This window comes from Poecilia reticulata, chromosome 16 (assembly GCF_904066995.2).
Source record: "Poecilia reticulata chromosome 16, P_reticulata-male-v2, whole genome shotgun sequence".
Classification (NCBI taxonomy): Eukaryota; Metazoa; Chordata; class Actinopteri; order Cyprinodontiformes; family Poeciliidae; genus Poecilia; species Poecilia reticulata.
In genome coordinates, this window is record NC_088845.1 from 29,391,098 (window position 1) to 29,411,696 (window position 20,599).

The 20,599-nt window shown below is 39.8% G+C and overlaps 1 protein-coding gene and 1 long non-coding RNA gene across 8 annotated transcripts in view; one reads left to right on the top strand and one right to left on the bottom strand.

Annotated features, from left to right (window-relative positions):
- Positions 1-11,602: 11,602 nt before the first annotated feature.
- LOC145547742 (uncharacterized) lies at positions 11,603-16,034 on the bottom strand. 6 transcript variants are annotated; one of them, XR_014084049.1, is made up of 5 exons: positions 15,225-16,034; positions 14,880-14,919; positions 13,867-14,655; positions 13,649-13,754; positions 11,604-13,468 (listed from the first exon to the last, which is right to left on the bottom strand). It is a non-coding gene; the product is annotated as an uncharacterized LOC145547742 (long non-coding RNA). The 6 variants fall into 6 exon arrangements; XR_014084047.1 differs by having other exon boundaries at positions 11,603-14,655; positions 15,225-15,252; positions 15,355-16,034; XR_014084050.1 differs by having other exon boundaries at positions 11,603-14,063; positions 14,247-14,655.
- A 1,926-nt stretch (positions 16,035-17,960) lies between these two features.
- Positions 17,961-20,599, top strand: part of zfpm2a (zinc finger protein, FOG family member 2a) — a 164,486-nt gene continuing 161,847 nt past the window's right edge. Inside the window, exon 1 of one of the 2 annotated variants that reach the window (XM_008431811.3) lies at positions 17,961-18,337. In XM_008431811.3, the coding sequence (XP_008430033.1) occupies positions 18,298-18,337 (40 nt within the window). In that variant the 5' untranslated portion in view covers positions 17,961-18,297. The remainder of the gene's footprint in view (positions 18,338-20,599) is intronic. The other variant, XM_008431810.3, reaches the window with a different exon arrangement.

Consider the following 20,599-nt stretch of genomic DNA (forward strand, 5'->3'; position numbering starts at 1 on the left):
GTGTGGGAGCTAAAACAGAGTTTTGAGGAACACATTTCATTAAATAGCATTTTAAAAAACTTTTTTTTTGTCACATTTACTAAGAGTTTAATTTACATATAAGTTGAACCATTTAACCCTTATGCGTGCGAGGACTGAGGCAAATGTAGAGGACTGTGAAAAATGATACATTTTATGTGTGTGGGGTCAGTTGGACCCCATTTCTGGACACGAGGGTTAAGGTCGATTCCAGAAATTTGAACCGGTCTCAGCCTGTGGAGTAGATCAGTGTAGTCAACAGCATCAGTCTGCACTAAGATCTTATAATACTAACAGTTTATTCTGATTAATATTACATCTGAGATCATTCATTTTCTGTATAATGAGCGGATCTAAATGAGCCTCGACGTCGGTCTAAACTCCTAAGCATGAAGGTCACTTCTTTCTTTTGGGCCTTGACTGTGGCAGCCTGGAAGGTGGAGGTGAATGGAAACCTGGCCAACTTGCAAGATTTATGAAAAGCTGTTGAATTTCATTGACAAAGTGTGGGTCAGCAATGGCAAAATGACTAGCAAATGAAATGATGCGTCTTATAAACATAACATGCATAATTTCTAAACACACGCATACATGTATGCGTGTGTTTAGAATATGCAACGTTTCTATCATATTACATTTAGTAAATTGTACAGTATGTTAGATGAACATGTAAAATAGAATAAATGGGCAGGTAACCCATATGCACCATTTCTTTCATATTCACTTTTTAAAGGGACAGCATTATGTATTTTCCAGGCACATAGTGTCATTTTATAGCACATTCAAAATGCTGCAGATGTCAAATATGAGTTAAAAGAAATTCGACTTTGCAACTAAACGCCTTGAAATCGAAGCAAGAACTTCTCTTTAAGAAGCTCCTGCTCTTTCTGAGACTCCACCTTCAGGAAGCCATCACAACATGGCTCCTCTGTTAACCCTTTAGCAACGTTTTTACCAGCGTTTCACTGAGAAGTTGCTCCTATAATGATCTCAGCTGATGCTCAGTTCCACCAGGTGTTTGCTAATTGCTGCTGGCTAGTCTGGAGGAGCTGAGTGGGGGCTACACCAGGTCCACCCAGGACATTATTGTTCATCTTAATGGTTGCCATGAGAATAAAGGATTTCTCAAACATGCATGATTGAGTCAAAGCAACCTTGTATGTTTTTGATGAGTAACATCATAACATGAAATAAAGCTAAAAAAAAAAAAAGTCAGTTTTACACAATACTGCCCCTTTAACTGTTGGCTTTCGCAGATGACTCAAAGACGGCAGCATAAATACCAAGCACCTCTCCATTAAACAGACTTTAAACACAACAAGAACTGTTACTGCAGCATCCCGCTCCCCGCCCCCGAACGCGTCGTCCTTATATCACCAGCCTGTAAGTGATGACGACGATAATGAAGATGATTCATCCGCAGCAGAAGATCCAGCATTAACCTCCGACCCGCAAACAGAGCGCGCCCAGGAAGAAGGGAGGCTTTAAACCCGCTTGTCTGTTCGCAGCCGCCGTGCAACATTAACGGTTTAATCTGCTTCCCTTTAAGGAATAAGAGAAATGCAAGCCTAAGCCCCCGAACATATTAGCTGCTCGTCACAAAGCTGGCAGGGAGCGCGCGCGCAGCTCTTCGACATTTTTTGGGAAATGCACAAAAAAAATGTTGAAATCTGAAGGCAACACGAAACGAGAGAAAACAAAAATAAAATACAGCGAACGCCTTCCTGCATCCCGCTTTTCACAGGCGAGATTTACCAGAACTGCCGGTTAGGTTCCCATAATGCACCGAGAGCACGTTGCGTGTAAATACGCGGAATCCGGTGTCTCCTCCATTTAGCCTTTGTTTTTGTTTTTTTGCTTTCCACAGATTTGAGTTCTCTTAAGTGGTTTAATTCAAACCCAGGGGAGCAGAAGACCATGAAGGGAAAAAAAAACAAAGTTATTTTTCCGTCCACATTTCTTTACTTTCGCTCTCACATCACCGACGCAATTATTTAATGTACTGTACACCCACTCACAGCCTGTGTGTGAGATATGAATATAATTGTATGTTGCTTTTTAATTACAGGGGGGGAAAAAAATCTAACTTGTAAGATGATGGGGCTGGAAGGTACCACTGCATTGTTATTTTTTTCAGTTTTCTTTTTTTTTTTCATCCTCGTTTTTCTGATTATGTGAGCTGGGCTCCTTTGCGAAGCGATGATAAGCAGAATTTCCATGTTCTCTGCATAATTAATCCATCTTTGCCTCTCTTCATGCCAACTCTGCCGTTATCGCGGGCACATGCCTGAATTGCAAAAGAATCCTCTCTTCAATTGGAACTTATTGATATTCCCCCCCCCCCCCACAAAAAAAAGGAGAGAGAGAGAGAAAAAAAACTGGAAATCCTCAAATTTAAGCCACAGATTGTTAAATGGATTAATTTCGCGGCAATCGCAGGCATCTAACGCGGGGAGACAGGCAGAGCAAATTGAAAGTGTCTCCTGTTTGTGGAGTTTTAGTCCCCAAATGATAGGGGCTTATTGGCATGGTTTTTTCTTCCCCCCCCCCCCACCCCCCCTCTTCTCTTCAGTGTAAGAAATTACCATTTATTTGCATGCCATAAAATACTTTTATATGGTTGAAAATTCAGAGGAATTTTCTTTCAATGCCTGTCGTTGGCTTCGTGATAACAACTTGGGCTCCCCACATCTGGACGCTTTTGATACTGCCTGAAAGGAATGTCTGAATATTTAATATTTTTATCTGCTCTCATCGATGGTTTCACCATTAAGGATGGCTCTGCTGTTTGCATGGAGCCTGGCAGATGTAGATTTATTTATTTTATTTTTTTCTGGGCTGTCCACGGCCGGCCTTTCTGTGAATATATTGAAGCGTTTTTCCATTTTGCTGTGCACCGATGCCTCTGCATATGTAATAAACCAGCAGACACACTTATAAAATACATCAACAGACTGTATTATAATACTGCATTCAGATGTGGCTCCTCAGTCACTCGTGCTCACACAGGGAAATGGGTTGGGGGAGAAAAGAGGGGGGGGCCAGGGGGGGGTAAATCCACTACATGCATCAAAAATAATTTACTTGACCTCATAAAATCACAAGATGTCAAAACACTGAGTGTGTTTGTGTGTGTAGAGCAGTTTAAATGTTATTTCTACACTTTGCTCTGCAACACATCGAAACGAGGACATGATCAGAACAGGAAATATGTCTGGAACTGGGTTGAAAGTCAAACTGCATTCTACATGTTTATTCTATTAAGTGCATGTTTAGTTACACAGAACATTTTAATAGTTTGATTTGGGAGAAGAAGGAAGTAGTAGTAGAACTTGGGTCTAGTAAAAAGGAATGAGTTACGACTATAACCTTCAAATTGTTCTTCAAATGAGAAGAATCTAACATATGTTGGTATTTACATCACGGAATTGGGGACAATTATGAATTCACTTTACTAGTTATCGATATTGATATAGAAAACAAGACTGTTAAGCAATTGAATAGTAATTTATTGGATGAAGCTACAGATGTGAGGCGATGGTATTTCTACACACTCCTTTGAATGTTTAAATATACCCTGCTACTCTTCTTCTTTTGTTTGCTTTATTTTTTATTTTGTTTGTATTTAACTTTTATTCTTTTATGACACTACACTCAATAAAGTCAAACAAAATCATTCATTCATTCATTCATTCGTTAATTTATTCCACACCCCTCTTTTCTTCAGCCTCGTTTCAAGGAGGTTCGTTCCTCAAAAATGAACCTCCTTGAAATTCCGAGGCATTTTTGTGATTTTAATCCACAGAAAGCTTGCCGGTTTATCCTCTGGAGGTGTCACAGTCTTCTCTTTTGACCACATAGAGGAAAAAAAACAAGAAACAGATTAGCTGTAAGTATGATCTGCCCCTATAGTTCTTCCGTCCTCTTCCTCCTCCTCTAAAAAAAAAGAAAGAAAAAAAAGCTTTTATTTACAGATTTGCTCACTCCCATTGGGAGGAGCGTAGTTTGTTCATCCCGCCCCTCGTTTTAGCATCTTTATCGCCTCCCCTTGGACTTTGTTTGTTTTTTTGCTTTTTTTTGGTGGAATCTTAAGATGCTTGTGGGGTTGTGTGGCTTTTATTGATAGCCGTGTTTTTTTTTATATGTAGTTTTGTTTAGCTCCCTGGTAAATAGAAGGGATGGGAAGTGGCACACACACACTCTCTCACACACACACACACACACACACAGAGTGAGAGCGAGAGCGAGAGCGGAGCGTCCCTGGAAAGAGCTGGCGCCGAGGCCTCCAGGGCTGCGGGTGGTGCTGGCAGCTCGGCCAGCGGAGTGGGCACTTTCTCAGACATCTGTTTGCTCACTGCTGCTGGAGACGATGCCCGGTTGGCTGGGGGTTTAGGGTTGGGGTGTGGGGGGTTGCTGAAGAGGTAGCAACTTTCTTCAGTTGCATACTGAAAACTCTTTTTTTTTTTTTCTTAATTGTTAGAGGTCAGCAGTTAAAGAAGAAAACGTAACGCTTTGTTTCAGCTTTCAAATAATTCTCCTTTAAAAGAACAACGGTGGGAATTTATGACTAAATATCCTCTGCTTATTCATTTAATTAATTTGAGGTTTGAAATGAACACGTCACATGTTGACATACGCAAACGTTTTGAATGAAAGCGAGTAGTTTGAGGTTAGTCTTATGCATCTACCCCTCCTCAAGTCGATTCACTGAACAGCAAACAACTAAACATCAACCATTCATATAGATGCATCTGTAAACACAAAACAGACAATGTCTACATATGAAGATAATAAAGAAGAAACGATCTGTGTAATGACACAGCAGTCTACTGAATCAATGTACTTGATAAAATATTATTTTACTAAGGGTGTACTAGAATACTTCCCTGGATTTTCTTAATTTTGAGAGATTTGTGATCGGCCGATGCGTTCATGTGAAGCTGATCTGATCAAAGGTCAAAAAATCATCCACTGCCGTCTTTTACTCTGCCAGAAGGGGTTAGTAGTCACCACAATGTCGCCAACTCAGCAACTTTCTTGCTTAAATTTCAGACAAAAAACTAAAAAAAAAATCGGTAACAACCAAAACGCAATCGGCAGGTCAGGCTTTCTAAAGATCGGCGATCGGCCAAAAAACTGCAGTGGGTGTACTCCTGATATTTGATCGTTTTCTTCAAAGTAAAAATTGATCTTACTGTCTTTGGTTTCTGTAGACCGACTTGTTCAATAAACAGAAATACTGCGATCCATTTCTTTAGTTCTGACTCTTTTTTTTTTTAGCAAATCTGATTCAAATTATAAATGTTATCTCTTTACATTTTTTCCCCTCACACAACACCCCTATTATAGATTCAGGAAAAGAAATAGTTATATAGGCTAGGTGCCACCCTGAGCCGTTCTCCCTCCTCCCCTATGCACTCCCACCCTTACACTCCACACACACACACGCATACACACACTCCCACTTTACTTCCTCACTAGACAAACCAATCCCCAACAGCCAGAGGGTGACATGGCAGCAGGCGAACTTCCACCGCTGCTGTCCCAGCCGGGCTGCTGCTGCTGAGGCGGCTCTTTAAGGAGGCAGCCGCTGTCCGCGCCGTGGCTCTGTCACTTCCAAGAGCCACCGGACATGTTGTGATCCCGTAAAAGAAATCAACCTTGTAATTTGTCACAGCAGAAGCCCACCCCTGTGATATTACTCAGTCAGCGCAGCATCTCAACCCAAACGTAATAAAGAGGGAGGCTGCAGCTGCTCTACAGGAGAAACATACAGGCTGAATGTAGCCCAGTGCAGGGAATGTGTGTGGGTATGTGTGTGTGTGTTTTTGTTTTTTGGTGTAGGTCATTTTAGGTGAAACTGATGCTGTGCTGTGATCATGTATTGTAAGAGGATGCTGTTCAGGGAAGTGAGAATCCAGTGGGGGTTGTTTTCTTTTTCTAAATTTACATTCAAACATATAAAAAAATTCTGTGCTCTCTTTAACTTAATTTGTATATTTCATATTATTATTATTATTATTATTATTATTGTTATATTATGCCCCAATCTCTGTGCTCTCCTTAAACAGGAATTTGAAAATAAAATAAGAGCAATCCCATTCATTTTGTCAAATGAATCATTTATTTATATATATATATATATATATATATATATGTTGGCATTTTTAGCGTTATAAAAAACTAGTATATAGATTTTTATATAGCAAGGAAGTATGTATTAGCTTTTTGCCAGTTCATGTGTACTATGTTTAGTTTTTTAGTTCAATTGATTCTGCATTGTTGGTTGTTATTATATTATGCATATTATATGTATTGCACATTATTATAGTATTACATTGACTCACCTTTCAGCTGCTGTTTTGTGCAACAAAAAAACAATCCCCAACACACTGTAGGTTAATTTAATAAGTATAAATTGAGAGTGTGCACAGCATTTCTCTGCAGTTTTTTTCTGCATTGAAAGCAGATGCAAACATCTGTATACAGATGTTTGCATCTGTAACACTTTTTTTTATGCAGTCATAACAGCTCCTGTCTCTGTGCTCCCTCCACTAAAGAAAATAACTGGATGCATCCATGAAACTTTTTTTTTTTTCTCTGAATGTTGTTACATTTTTAATGATCAGTCATTAAGCTCCAGTCAGACTGAGACAGATGCAAGCAGGAGACAGGATGACATTCAACAGTGACGGGAGCATCAAACAGCCAAAAACATTGTTTTTAAGAATGAACACAACTAACCGCCGCGACACTGAATGCCGCCGCTCCAAATGTGACTTGGCACTTCTAATCAAATGATTTAGCACATTAAATCAACCTTTACCCCCCTCGGCCCCCCCGTAATCAGATTATATGAGAGCGCTGCGCCGCATCTCCGCAGCATACAGTATACCTTAACCTATTAATGTGACCAACCTTGTGTCAGTGATTTCCCCTGCGATGGAATCAGTATCATGTTAATTATCACAACCATCTGGTCTGAGCAGTGAAGAAAAAAAAGAAAAGAAAAAAAAGAAAGGGAGGGAGAGAGAGAGCTTTCCGTTCCTCTTGCAGATTTGTAGCTGCCAATCAAAAGTCGGCTTCAAACGAGCCACTGGGGCTCAGGAACAGCACAGGAGAAGCACGCTCCGGTCTCAGAGGATTTAGGAGTGGCGTTAAATTAATCTGGAGCTGGCAATTTGACTCCACTCCCTCACTGTGTTGTCGCTCTCGCCACAAATCATTATTGATTTTGGCGCAGGGAGCCTTAATATACCCCGAGATAGGCTATTTATGGGTGGTTAACATGACCGTTTTTACTGAGTCCTGCTTAGGTTTCACTGAATTCCTACTTGAGTTTTTTCTCTGTGTGTGCGTGTTGGTGTGCGTGTGTGTGTGTGTGTGTGTGTGCGTGTGTGTGTGTGCGTGTGTATGGGGAGTGTTTAAGGTAGAAATATGTGTAAATATCACAGCATTTCCACAAGTCTGACTTTGAATTGCTACTGCCAAGATTGGCAACTGCAACAATTCTTTGTTTTTGACTCCGTGCCATGACATCAGCATGACTGGATCAGGACCAAAAACTGCAGACGAGGGAAGAGAGGGAAAAAAAAAAAGGTGAGCAAAAAAGAAATGTATATGCTTCAGACTTCAATGGGGAACGGTAGGATAAAGCCAGGCCACCCTACATGTCAAGGTGAACCGCCGCTGACCCCTTGTGCCACATAAATTATTCCGCAGTTTCAGACTCCATCCCAAAGTTGTGGAATTGGGTTACGAGATAATTTCACAGGCCACTTGCTTGTCTTCCTTGGCAGTCCAACTGGCTAATTGAAGAGAGTGATTTCCAGTTTGGGCAGCTATTCAGAACATGGCAGTCAAAATCTGAACCATTCAAAGACTCTTCTTTTCTCAGCCTCTCTTTTTTTTCTTCTTTTTTTTTTTTCATTTAACCAAATATTTTAAATGTTTTCATCTCGCACAGAAGAAACTAATTAAAAACACTCAGATTTTGACTGATGGTTTATCAAATAAAACCAAATGCAGGAAAGCAATCCATTCCTCCAGCTGAAAATTGCCGTTTACAAGCAAATCGCACCAATAAACTGAATTTAACTGATCAAACTGGTGTAGTTTTAATCATAAATTTAAATACATTTTTTTTTTTACAAATTGAGTCCGATTCTAACTTTTTTTTTTTTAGATCAAATAAATTAGATTTGATATGTTTATTGCTGAAGTCAAAATATAACAGGAAACATCTGGAAACATGCATGTCAATTAATTATTCAGTAGAACAAAACTAATACTTTCCAAATGTTATCACAGCATACAGCAAATATTCAGTCATCTTTTTAAATAGGCATTTAAAACGCACAAGCTGACATCGATCAGTGCCGAATAAACCTAATTATTAAGGATCCGGTCTCATTAGTGTTGAAGTAAATTTATGGATTCAGAAGATCCATAAAAATAATCTGCTGAGTTCTCCTTGGCCACAGAACCATGACAGTTTCTTTCATGAGGTCATCTGATTTGTCGTTTTTATGTGCAAAAGTGTAAAAAGTTGTTCTGTTTTGGATTTGGACCCTTTCTCCAAAATAGAAACCTTTCTCAATCATAAGTCTTATGAAATTCTGAACTCTGTGTATTACTTCACAAAACAACCCATGTAAGGATGTCGGCCTTATATCTCTGCTTTATTCTTCATAAGATGAATGATGAGTCAACAGCTTCACTTAAATTCCAGTCTGAGTGCTTGCATAAAATGTGGTAACAAAAACTAAAAGTTCATGTTCTTAGAATTAGTCTTTTAGTCAACATTACTCATTTCATTTTTGAAAAATCTTAATGACTGATTTGCTTTACCCTCCGAAATTTTTAAATTTTTTTTTACAATGTGGCAGTCATAATCTCTTTGTACTCATTTCTCTTCTGAATATCCTATTTCTTTCACCCTCCAACTATAATAAATTTTTTTGAATATTTTCATCATTTATCATATAAGGTTAGAATAGGAAACAAACTATTACTTTTGCAAAAAACTGAAATATTTTGCAGCCGAGGTGGACCCACGCTGTAAACACAGTTCGTTGTCTTTGCAACAGTTCAGTGTGAAAAGCATACAGTGTGCAACTTTAGATTTTGCTGTGTTTACTGTATTCTCGGTTCTGTACAGTATTGTCTGTTTTCATCATGTTGCAGACACTGCTTTCTGCATACTCCATAAATCTGAATGAATTACAGCAGTTATGCATTTTCAGTTATACTGTATTTTGTGTAATTTTTTTATAACCGTTTTTGGCTGTTATGTTTGCAGTACTGATTGCTTTCTATAAGTTGATTTTAGAGTACAGCTAAATACAGATGCTGCTGGAATCACTGAAAATGTTGTAAACAAACAATTTACAGTGCATCTTCCGGGTGATATGGGGTCAAAGTTCAGCGAAATAGCCAAAGCATTTGTTTGACTGTCTGCAACATCAGTTGCCATGAAGTCCTCCTGTGTGTGTGTGTGTGTGTGTGTGTGTGTGTGTGTGTGTGTGTGTGTGTGTGCGTGTGTGTGTGTGTGTGTGTGTGTGTGTGTGTGTGTGTGTGTGTGTGTGTGTGTGTGTGTGTGTGCGTGTGTGTGTGTGTGTGTGTGTGTGTGTGTGTGCAGATCTGAACTGGTCAGCGATATACACGGAGTTCTGTATTAACTTCAATGCTGCAGTAAAAAGGGTCGACCTAAAATAAACGGCCTGCTTTGTTCATCATTACAATAAATAAAGTAAAACTACATATTTTTTTACTCTGCATCAAAGTTATGAAAAAACAAAAGTATTTACACCAAAAAAAAAGGAAAGAAAAAACTAATAAACAAAGGGACTAATTAGCGGAGGCGCCCCTAATTAATAAGAGGGGAGCGAAAGTGATTGCGGATCACATGAAGTTCAAGACGCCGTGCGGCTACGGTGCCCGGGGAGGAACAAACCTTATCTTCAAACAAAAGCGCGAAACGTTTTCACCTCCCCAGTCAGTCCGTGTGGATCGCAGCGAAGCGCAGGAGAGGGGAAAAAAAAGAGGAAGAGTGCGGGAGAGAGCGACAGGGAGAGGGAGGGAGGGTGTGTACGCGCATTTGTGTGTTAGAGCGAGCGAGCGAGAGAACCTGCGTGAAGCTGACACCCCACCCACGTCAAAAAATCCAGCAAATAGTCTGAATGGTTAGTGCTCCGTTTGTGCAGGTTTGTGCCGTTAAAATTTTCGTTTGTGCAGTTTTGGTTTCTGAGATATTAAACATTATTTTTTAGGTCATCTAGAGTTCACCATCCCCCCATATCGCTCCAAAACAAACCAAAGTGGGCTAGTTCGTTAGTGCTCCGTTTGTGCAGGTTTGTGCAGTTAAAATTTTCGTTTGTGCAGTTTTGGTTTCTGAGATATTAAAAGTTATAATTTTGGCCGATGACGTCACCATCCCCCCATATCGCTCCAAAACAAACCAAAGTGGGCTAGTTCGTTAGTGCTCTGTTTGTGCAGGTTTGTGCAGTTAAAATTTTCGTTTGTGCAGTTTTGGTTTCTGAGATATTAAAAGTTATAATTTTGGCCGATGACGTCATCATCCCCCCATATGCTCCAAAACAAACCAAAGTGGGCTAGTTCGTTAGTGCTCTGTTTGTGCAGGTTTGTGCCGTTAAAATTTTCGTTTGTGCAGTTTTGGTTTCTGAGATATTAAACATTATTTTTTAGGTCATCTAGAGTTCACCATCCCCCCATATGCTCCAAAACAAACCAAAGTGGGCTAATTCGTTAGTGCTCCGTTTGTGCAGGTTTGTGCAGTTAAAATTTTCGTTTGTGCAGCTTTTGTCTTTAAGATATTAAAAGTTATAATTTTGGCAGATGACGTCACCATCCCCCCATATGCTCCAAAACAAACCAAAGTGGGCTAGTTCGTTAGTGCTACGTTTGTGCAGGTTTGTGCAGTTAAAATTTTCGTTTGTGCAGCTTTTGTCTTTAAGATATTAAAAGTTATAATTTTGGCCGATGACGTCACCATCCCCCCATATGCTCCAAAACAAACCAAAGTGGGCTAGTTCGTTAGTGCTCTGTTTGTGCAGGTTTGTGCCGTTAAAATTTTCGTTTGTGCAGTTTTGGTTTCTGAGATATTAAACATTATTTTTTAGGTCATCTAGAGTTCACCATCCCCCCATATCGCTCCAAAACAAACCAAAGTGGGCTAATTCGTTAGTGCTCCGTTTGTGCAGGTTTGTGCAGTTAAAATTTTCGTTTGTGCAGTTTTGGTTTCTGAGATATTAAAAGTTATAATTTTGGCCGATGACGTCACCATCCCCCCATATGCTCCAAAACAAACCAAAGTGGGCTAGTTCGTTAGTGCTACGTTTGTGCAGGTTTGTGCCGTTAAAATTTTCGTTTGTGCAGCTTTCATCTTTGAGATATTAAAAGTTATAATTTTGGCCGATGACGTCACCATCCCCCCATATGCTCCAAAACAAACCAAAGTGTGGGCTACTTCTTGTAATTCTTCAGATTTTCAGCTGTTGTACAATGTGTACATTTTGTTTTGAACTTCAATAAAGACTTAGAACAAGAAAAAATGTGTCTCATTTCAAGAAATGTTTTAAGATAGCAATGTTTTTTCACGAACGTAGCTTCTCTCCACAATAATTGAATCCTAATAAAGGACATGCAGCCTGACCCTGACGTAATGTGTATAACCTGTTCAACTGTGCTTTGATTTCGGAGGTGGTCTGAAGAATTATATTCACATTGTTGATGTACTGTCTGCTGATTATGCAGCAAACGTGTAAAAAAATTACATGAGCCTATAACGGCCAATTTGCTAGTTGCTTGAGCAAAGTTTTTGCCGAGTAAAACGGAAATGTGTCATTATTTCAAAGTTCATCCAAGTAATGTACTTAATATTTAGTAAATATATTTTCAATGCAACGACTTTCATTTCATCCAATTTCTTACATTAAATGTGTATGGGCTTCAAGGATTTTGAAAAGCTCCACATGTTTTGCGAACTTTGACATAGTTCTCACACAACTGGGATTGGCTCCACCCACAATGTAGTGAGCCCCCTCCCCCACCACCCCCGATCTTGTTTTGGCGGCAGAGCAAGTGTAATTTCAACCTCTCGTTAATATTCTAGCGGTCTCAAATTGTTTTGAATAAGTCATTTTTGGAATTTTTTCAACCCCGATTTTGATTTTTGAACAAGGTAAGTAAATTAATGCTCAGGTTTCACATAAAATATTGACTCAATGCAATCAATCCCCATAAAAGCAGAGAGGATGTATGCAGGGCTAGTTTATATATGCATTTATTTAAATTCACGACTTGTATTAAGTGGATATTTCAAACCTTCTGAAACATAGCGAGGCATCATCTTGCAGCCTTTACATTTATATTGAATCATTAACACTTAAGCATATGCACAAAGGGCACATCTTCTGAATTCAATTAAAAAATGTATTCCAAAGGAAAATAAAAATTTAACAGGTACTTACATTTTCAAGTAACGATGCATTATTGAATTATATATATTTTTTTAAATTCAAGACTATTTTAAGTGTGCAGAGACTGCTAGAATACAATTTGTGGCTTCTTTGAAATCATGTAGGCAATAATTATTTTAAGCAATGCTAATCAAAGCCTTTTTATTTTTTAACTAGATGCCTCGACAACCAGGAGTAGACAGAGAGTCTCTTTTCGCAGTTCTCTGCAACTCAAAAGAGGCCATTCTAGAAAACGGCCATATAGCCACTCCAGCTGCCGCTGTCTGGACAGAGATAAGTCAGCAGTTGGGAAATAAAATGTCTGCAAAAAGTCTGTACACATTTGTAAAGCTGAACAGACACAACATCTGGTCATGCTTGGATGTTAATCAAGGAAGTGATCCTGAAAGCCCTGTGGACACAGAGTTTGACTCAGACACTGCTTCTCCTGGTCAATGTTCAGATTTTCAGCTCAACGTTCCATTTGAAGAATGGATTACATTTATACCACAAAAAGTTGAATATAATGACAAGTTTTCATCATCTGGTAAAAGGAATTACACAATTTTAAAACCTGGCACATGGAGTCATATAATTAATGATCTGGTTTGGAAAAAGTTGAAAAGCACTTGTACATTTGTATTCCAAAGAGCAAAAGTTTATCCAACTGTCACTAGTAAGTACATTGACATCACAGGTTTCTGTAAAGAGTGTCAAAGTTGTGTTAAAATGACATGTGACAGAGAGCCAACGGTCAACAGCCCAATGGTGCTCCAGTGTTCCATTGAAGGCGCCGACATCTCCCTGCACACTGGCCAGTCCAAAAGATTCATGTCAGGAACCCTTCGTGCACAGATTTCAGAAGAGTTGTGTGAGGGCAGGATGGAACCATCTGTATGGAGGTCAGCAAAGGCATCAGAGTTGATGGATATTGGAGATCCCGAGCCAAGTCACCTTCCAAACCTGGCAACCTTACGAAAAGCCAAGCAGGAGAGAAAAGATTTGGAGTTAGGTGACAAAGACCCTGTTCTATCTTTGCAGTTATTAAAGTATAGCACACCCAACAGTGGCAGTATAAGAGATATTGGTCTGGATAAATTCTTTTGTCACTATTGGAGTCAAACTCAGATACATGTTTATAAGGCACTGACCAAAAAATGTCCCTCAGTAGTTTGCTTTGATGCAACTGGTTCAGTTGTCAGAAAACTGGCAAGACCAAATGGTACATCTGGCCACATCTTCTTATACCAAGGTGTTCTGAAGGGAGACAACTGTTCAGTTCCAGTCGTACAAATGCTATCAGAAAGGCATGACATTAATGCTATTGCAACATGGCTGACAGAATGGCTTCGTGCAGGTGCAGCTGTACCAAAAGAAGCTGTGAGTGACTTTTCCCTGGCTATTCTTGGTGCTCTGGTGAAGGCCTTCACTCCTTGTCCTAACCTGAAATCATACATTGATGAATGCTTCCATGTGCTACTTGGGAACCAGTCTGCAAAACTTCCTCCCTGTTATATCAGGGTTGATGTTGCCCACTGCATAAAGATGGTCTGCCAGTGGGACTGCCTGAAAAACAAGTCACACCGTGTCAAAGACTTCTTTGTCAGGGGAATAGCAAAGCTTCTTCAGGCACAAAGCTTGGACCATGCAAAGCAGCTAATACATGCCATCACTGTTGTGGCTCTCAGTGAGGCAGAAGGTGATGACAGTTCTGGAACCCCTCTTGAATCAGAGAGGTGCAAAAAATACCTGAAAACCCAGATTGCAGAAGACTCCATCATCATTCCAGATGAAGACACAAAGGAAGTTCATCAAGTGGATCCATGTAATGACATCCAGACTGACCTACGAGACTGGGTGTCAAACATTTGTGAGGAGAGCAGGACACATGCTGCAGCCAATGGGGATAGGGATAACATTCATTTCCTCCCTGAGATTGTGCCACACATTATAAGACTTGCAAGTTACTTACCACTGTGGACAGGAATAATGGTTCCACTCTTCAAAAGCACCAGTCTCACAGCAAGCTCAGCCAATGTTGAAGCCGAATTCAAAAATGTAAAACATGGCCTGTTCAAACATGAGAACTTGCCTATTCGAGTGGATTGCTTCATTTCTCGGCACCTTTCCTTCATCGAAGGAAATATGCGGATTTGCTCTGCCAAAGCAAAAAGAGAGGAGGAACAAGTTACATCAGCAGACGTCGCAGAAGCTAATCCTGCGTCAGTAATTACACACAATGCTGAAGAAAAAACAAAAATGGATTCTAGCGATTTAATGGAATCTGATCCCGCCAGAAACCTTTCCACAGCAGATGAAAACGTTGTTGAAAACTGGAGAGGACAAATTCTTCCACCCAAAAAGAGGAATAGGACTTCATACCTGAGTCCCTGCACTGAATGGATCCATGCAGATTCATCATCTGGGGCCAAAAGAGTGAAAGTGGGACTATTAAAAAATGGAAACATGCATCAGCCTGTTAAAGTTGGTAAACTGTCTATCTCTGTGTTAAACACCTGCGCCTTCGATGCCTTTTGTCAGTGCTTATGCTGTACTTTCTGTGACAGCTCTGCATTTCAAAATGTTGTCATGAATAACAGTGACAACTCTCTCCTGCAGCTGGTGAAATCCATAACTACAGATGGTGTGACCCCAAGGACATACTTGCAGAGGGCAGATCTGCTTAGTTCAATGTTTGCAAAAACACAGTTGAGGTCTGGCACTCACCAAATCGATGCCCAGTGCAATATTGCCACTGTTATTGGGAAGACAATGAGAAATGTGTCAAGTGTTTACCTCTCAAAACACTGCTCTTCACAATACTGCCACCTAAACAAAGGAATGACCAGGGAAGTACCATTTGTTTCACCAGACATTTCTGTCCTGAAGAATTCTGGTATGGCTCAGCTTCACACTTCCATAGAAAAAGGACTCTTCCTTCCACAGTCTCCCTGCCTCAGACCACTGCAGAATAAATCAGAATGTCCAGCAGAATTAAAAACAGGAGCCAGCACTTCAGGAAATGCTCTCTGTGCAGGAACCGTTACTCACAACTACAGTATCGGAGAAATAGCATGGATTGACACAGACCTTCCAAATTCAACTGAATTTGCTTTGAGTGAATTTCCCTCCACTATGGTTCTGCAAGGAAAAACATTTACTTTGAGAGCAGTCGTCGCTTTCAGGGGAAGCTTGACCAAAGATGGCCTGGGACATTACACTGCATACTGCCGGAGAGCTCCATCTGTGTGGGAGCTTTTTGATGACCTGGCAAATGTTGTGAAGACAGTGTCTGAAAAGAAGAAAATACTGCCACATGCAGTGTTATACACAGCAGATCTGTGAGGGGGAAAACAAAGGGCGAGAAAGTTTGAAGACCAGACCAAAGGCAAAAGGTTTCATGCCATGTTTACATACCCCTGACCAGAATTTATTTTTTTCCTTTTTGCAAGTTATTATGGAAGCCCATTTCCACCATGAAAGAAAAAAATAAAAGACCAACAGGAAGTCATAATTTTGACTTTAAAAGTCAGAATTATGAGATTCAAAATTATGACTTTCACAGTAGAAATTATGACTTTGAATTTCAAAATTATGACAGTCATAACTGTGACTTTAAAAGTCGAAATTATGACTTCAAGTTGGTCTTATTTTTTCTTTAATGGCGGAAATGGGCTTCCATATGACAAATGTTCCATATTTTGACTTTCAACAGTTTTGAGCTCTGCCTAAATCTCAAATGAAAGGAGTTTTCTACTCAAGACAGGAGAAATTTCAGATTATCAAGGCACTGTTTGTTGTTGTTTAAATTGTTAAAGTTCATTGTTCAAATCAACACAATTTCTTATTTGACTGTATAATTAAATTGCATTTTCAAAACAGTCACTTTCATGGTTCATTACTTCTCAATTAGGATAGAAACCCTTTGCCTCACACTAAAGATATTTGGGTGTGTCAATAGCAAACCATGAGGCACATGCAACTTCATAAAAAAACAAAAAGACAATTACCAGAAATATTGTCTTACTCTAACTAACTGTATACACGATTTATAATACCTTTCTACCAAAACATAGCAACATCAACTGCATAAAAACGACACCGAAAACAAGACTTACGTGACAGGAATGTGCTGGAAGACGAAGACCTAAAACAGAAAGTACAGCCTACAGCAGGTGAAATTAATTGTCCCCTAATTGGGTATAATTAGGGGATAATTATACCCAGCCATCACATTCAGACGTAATCAGGTGAATCTTAAACTGAAAACGCCAAATAAAGTAAAATCAAATCTAGTCATTTGTATAATATAATCCTTGGGTGACATTGTGGTCCATCTTACATACCAGTTGGTGGTGGCGACATAATAGCGGTAAAGCAAAAAATTTCTTGTTTGGAGCAAAATGGGAGCGGATGACGTCATCGGCCAAAATTATAACTTTTAATATCTCAAAGACGAAAGCTGCACAAACGAAAATTTTAACGGCACAAACCTGCACAAACGTAGCACTAACGAACTAGCCCACTTTGGTTTGTTTTGGAGCATATGGGGGGATGGTGACGTCATCGGCCAAAATTATAACTTTTAATATCTTAAAGACAAAAGCTGCACAAACGAAAATTTTAACTGCACAAACCTGCACAAACGTAGCACTAACGAACTAGCCCACTTTGGTTTGTTTTGGAGCATATGGGGGGATGGTGACGTCATCTGCCAAAATTATAACTTTTAATATCTTAAAGACAAAAGCTGCACAAACGAAAATTTTAACTGCACAAACCTGCACAAACGGAGCACTAACGAATTAGCCCACTTTGGTTTGTTTTGGAGCATATGGGGGGATGGTGAACTCTAGATGACCTAAAAAATAATGTTTAATATCTCAGAAACCAAAACTGCACAAACGAAAATTTTAACGGCACAAACCTGCACAAACGTAGCACTAACGAACTAGCCCACTTTGGTTTGTTTTGGAGCATATGGGGGGATGATGACGTCATCGGCCAAAATTATAACTTTTAATATCTCAGAAACCAAAACTGCACAAACGAAAATTTTAACTGCACAAACCTGCACAAACAGAGCACTAACGAACTAGCCCACTTTGGTTTGTTTTGGAGCGATATGGGGGGATGGTGACGTCATCGGCCAAAATTATAACTTTTAATATCTCAGAAACCAAAACTGCACAAACGAAAATTTTAACTGCACAAACCTGCACAAACGGAGCACTAACGAACTAGCCCACTTTGGTTTGTTTTGGAGCGATATGGGGGGATGGTGAACTCTAGATGACCTAAAAAATAATGTTTAATATCTCAGAAACCAAAACTGCACAAACGAAAATTTTAACGGCACAAACCTGCACAAACAGAGCACTAACCATTCAGACTATTTGCTGGATTTTTTGACGTGGGTGGGGTGTCAGCTTCACGCACGCAGCGAGAGAGGGAGAGGGAGAACGCGCGTGCGTGTGTGTGTTACTGTGTGTGCGCGAGGGAGAGAAAGTCAGAGCCGGAGCCAGAGAGACGAGAAAGATAAAGGAAAAGACAGACGGAACGATAGACTTGTGCGTTTAAAAAAAAAAAGTGCCGGTTCCCCCTTCTTTTTCTTCTTCTTCTTCTTCTTCTTCTGCCTTTATAGTTTCCAGCAGAGAACAACAACAACAAAAACACCTAAAAAACAAAAACACCCCCTCACTACCACCAACCCCTCCAAAGAATCGACTGCTTGGATGAAGCAAAACCTATCGATCTGTCAGTACTACACCTGGATTCACTGAGCAGCCGCACAGCAGGCATGTCCCGAAGGAAGCAGAGCAACCCGCGGCAGATCAAACGTAAGTTTCCTCTTTTGCTTCTTATTAAATGGGATGTTTTAGCCGAACAGTGAAAATGATTCTGAAGCTGATTCCAGGAGCGCTCAACTGTACCGCCGCCGTGTTCCGCTTGCCTGTCACGGCGCTTCCTTCGCTCGACCTCCGCGCTACGTTTGTGTCTTTTTGTATTATTATTATTATTAATTCAGAAAAAAAAAAACGACCACAGCTGAATCTGATTGACTGAGAACTTCCTGCAAAGTTGCAGAGGGTGGAAAACACGGACTTATTTACTTCATTTATAGTTGCGTTCATTCTGAAGTGTGGGGAAAGTGCACCACTTTGAGTCCTATAATAAAGCGATTGAAATTGAAATTGTAGGCCTAAAATAACGAGACCAACTTGAAAAAGTCATTGTTTTCCCACATCGATATAGAGTGAGTGTGTTTGCAGCACACACTCTTACACAGAAGCTGCGTGTTTTCCGCCTTCTTTTTACAGTTTTCAGCTGTTTTTACCCCCCTCATGCACACACGGTCTGTCAGGTGTGTGTGTGCATGAATGCATGCAGCATGCGGTGGAAAACCTTACTCAAGTAAATGTGGCATTTGTAGTTTATCTTAAATATATTTAAAATATACTGTATAGAAATGTTGCACCCAGTTATAGATTACACACTTTCTTGAAATTGTTTTAAAAATGGACACATGTTCTTTTTATAGTCTTCTCTTTCATAATTTTTCATGAAATTTAAAGGAATTAGAGCATATGATTATGACATGCATGGTCATGTTCAGGTTAGTTTCTTTTTAAAATTATAATTTTGAAACAACTTAAGAGAGTCAGAATGATTTTCTGCCGCCTGCAGATGAGGCTGAAATATATGGTGTTGTAAACACACTGTTTTAGCTGTCATAAGTGTGTGTGGGTGTGTGCATGTGCTGTGTGTGTGTGTTCGGTGTGACAGATGGATGTCGACTCTGAAGGAGGTTAGAAAGGGCAGATTGTGTTGTGTTTATAACGTGGAAGAGCGTTTTGATGATCTGTTGAACTTGAAACATTTTATTGAACGAAATGTTTCGTTATACATGTTTAGGTGTTTTTGCGTCTGTGTGTGTGTGTTTGCATAAATGAAGTCATTTGCCTGTTGATGCACAAGAGTGGTTTTCTTCACTTATTTTGGTGACCAATGACAATTTTGTGCTGCTTGGTTTTATTACATTTTTAAAGCTAATATTTGATTTTTTTTTAGAGATACTAGAAAATTAAAGGCGGTTTGTTTACATTTTCTTTTTTAAAGTTCAATCTATCGTTGTAATTGTTTGACTTATATATTTTTAAAAAATAAATTAAGCTTTTTTCAGTTTTTTTGTTGTTGTTTTTTTTTTTTACTTTTTCTCCTAAGCCTTTTAAATAGTTTTTGAAGTGTACTTTGTATAAAGCTAACTAGAGGAAAAAAAGACTTGATTCAGTTTTTCTGTTTAGTGCTCATGTTTCCATCAGCATTCACCTTAAAGCCAAAACAATGTGTGACGTGACAGCAGGCCCTCTGGTGTTTAGACCAATCCCGTCGGTGCCTCCAGAATTGTTGTCGTCGTGGTCGTGAAAGCAAACCCAACTCTTGTGTTCTGCTTTCGTCACTTTGACTTGGCCTTTTTTCGTTACATTAGCATGTCGTGTGCAAGATCTTGTTTTATATGTCGCCGGTGGTGTGCGGTTGAATAACCAAGCAGCACTTGGAAGAAGAAAGGTCACCAGGAGCCTAGATCCTTGTTCTCGCTCCGGGAGCTTCGGAGGACAAAAAAAAAAATGGAGAAAATAAAATAAAGGCACAGAAGGCAATACACAGAAAGTCAGGCACAGACAGTCATTCTAAAGGACAAAAAGGTTGTTGGGCGCAGTCCCCCCACCCCACATCACCTCCACCCTTCTCTTTTTCCTCCCACCATCCTGCATACATTGAACCGTTATCTAAAATTGTGATTTATGCAGTATTTTAATATTTTGCTTATTCTTTCCCCTTGGGTGCTCTCTGAGCGGCGATAAAAAGGCGATGCTGAAAGAGCGCCATTAATTTGCTCCGATGACTGAGGAGATAAGGCCAGATAATGGGAAAGATAAGCAGAGGAGATATACCATCAGAAACCCGATTATTACCATTAAAATTCCAGCCCAGCAATCTGCAGCTGGCTGATAATTCCTTCTCCGTTTCCACCACTTTGGATGATAAGGCAAAAAATAGTCACTCAGTGCTCCTTGATTAGGCTGCCTGGATATCCCGAT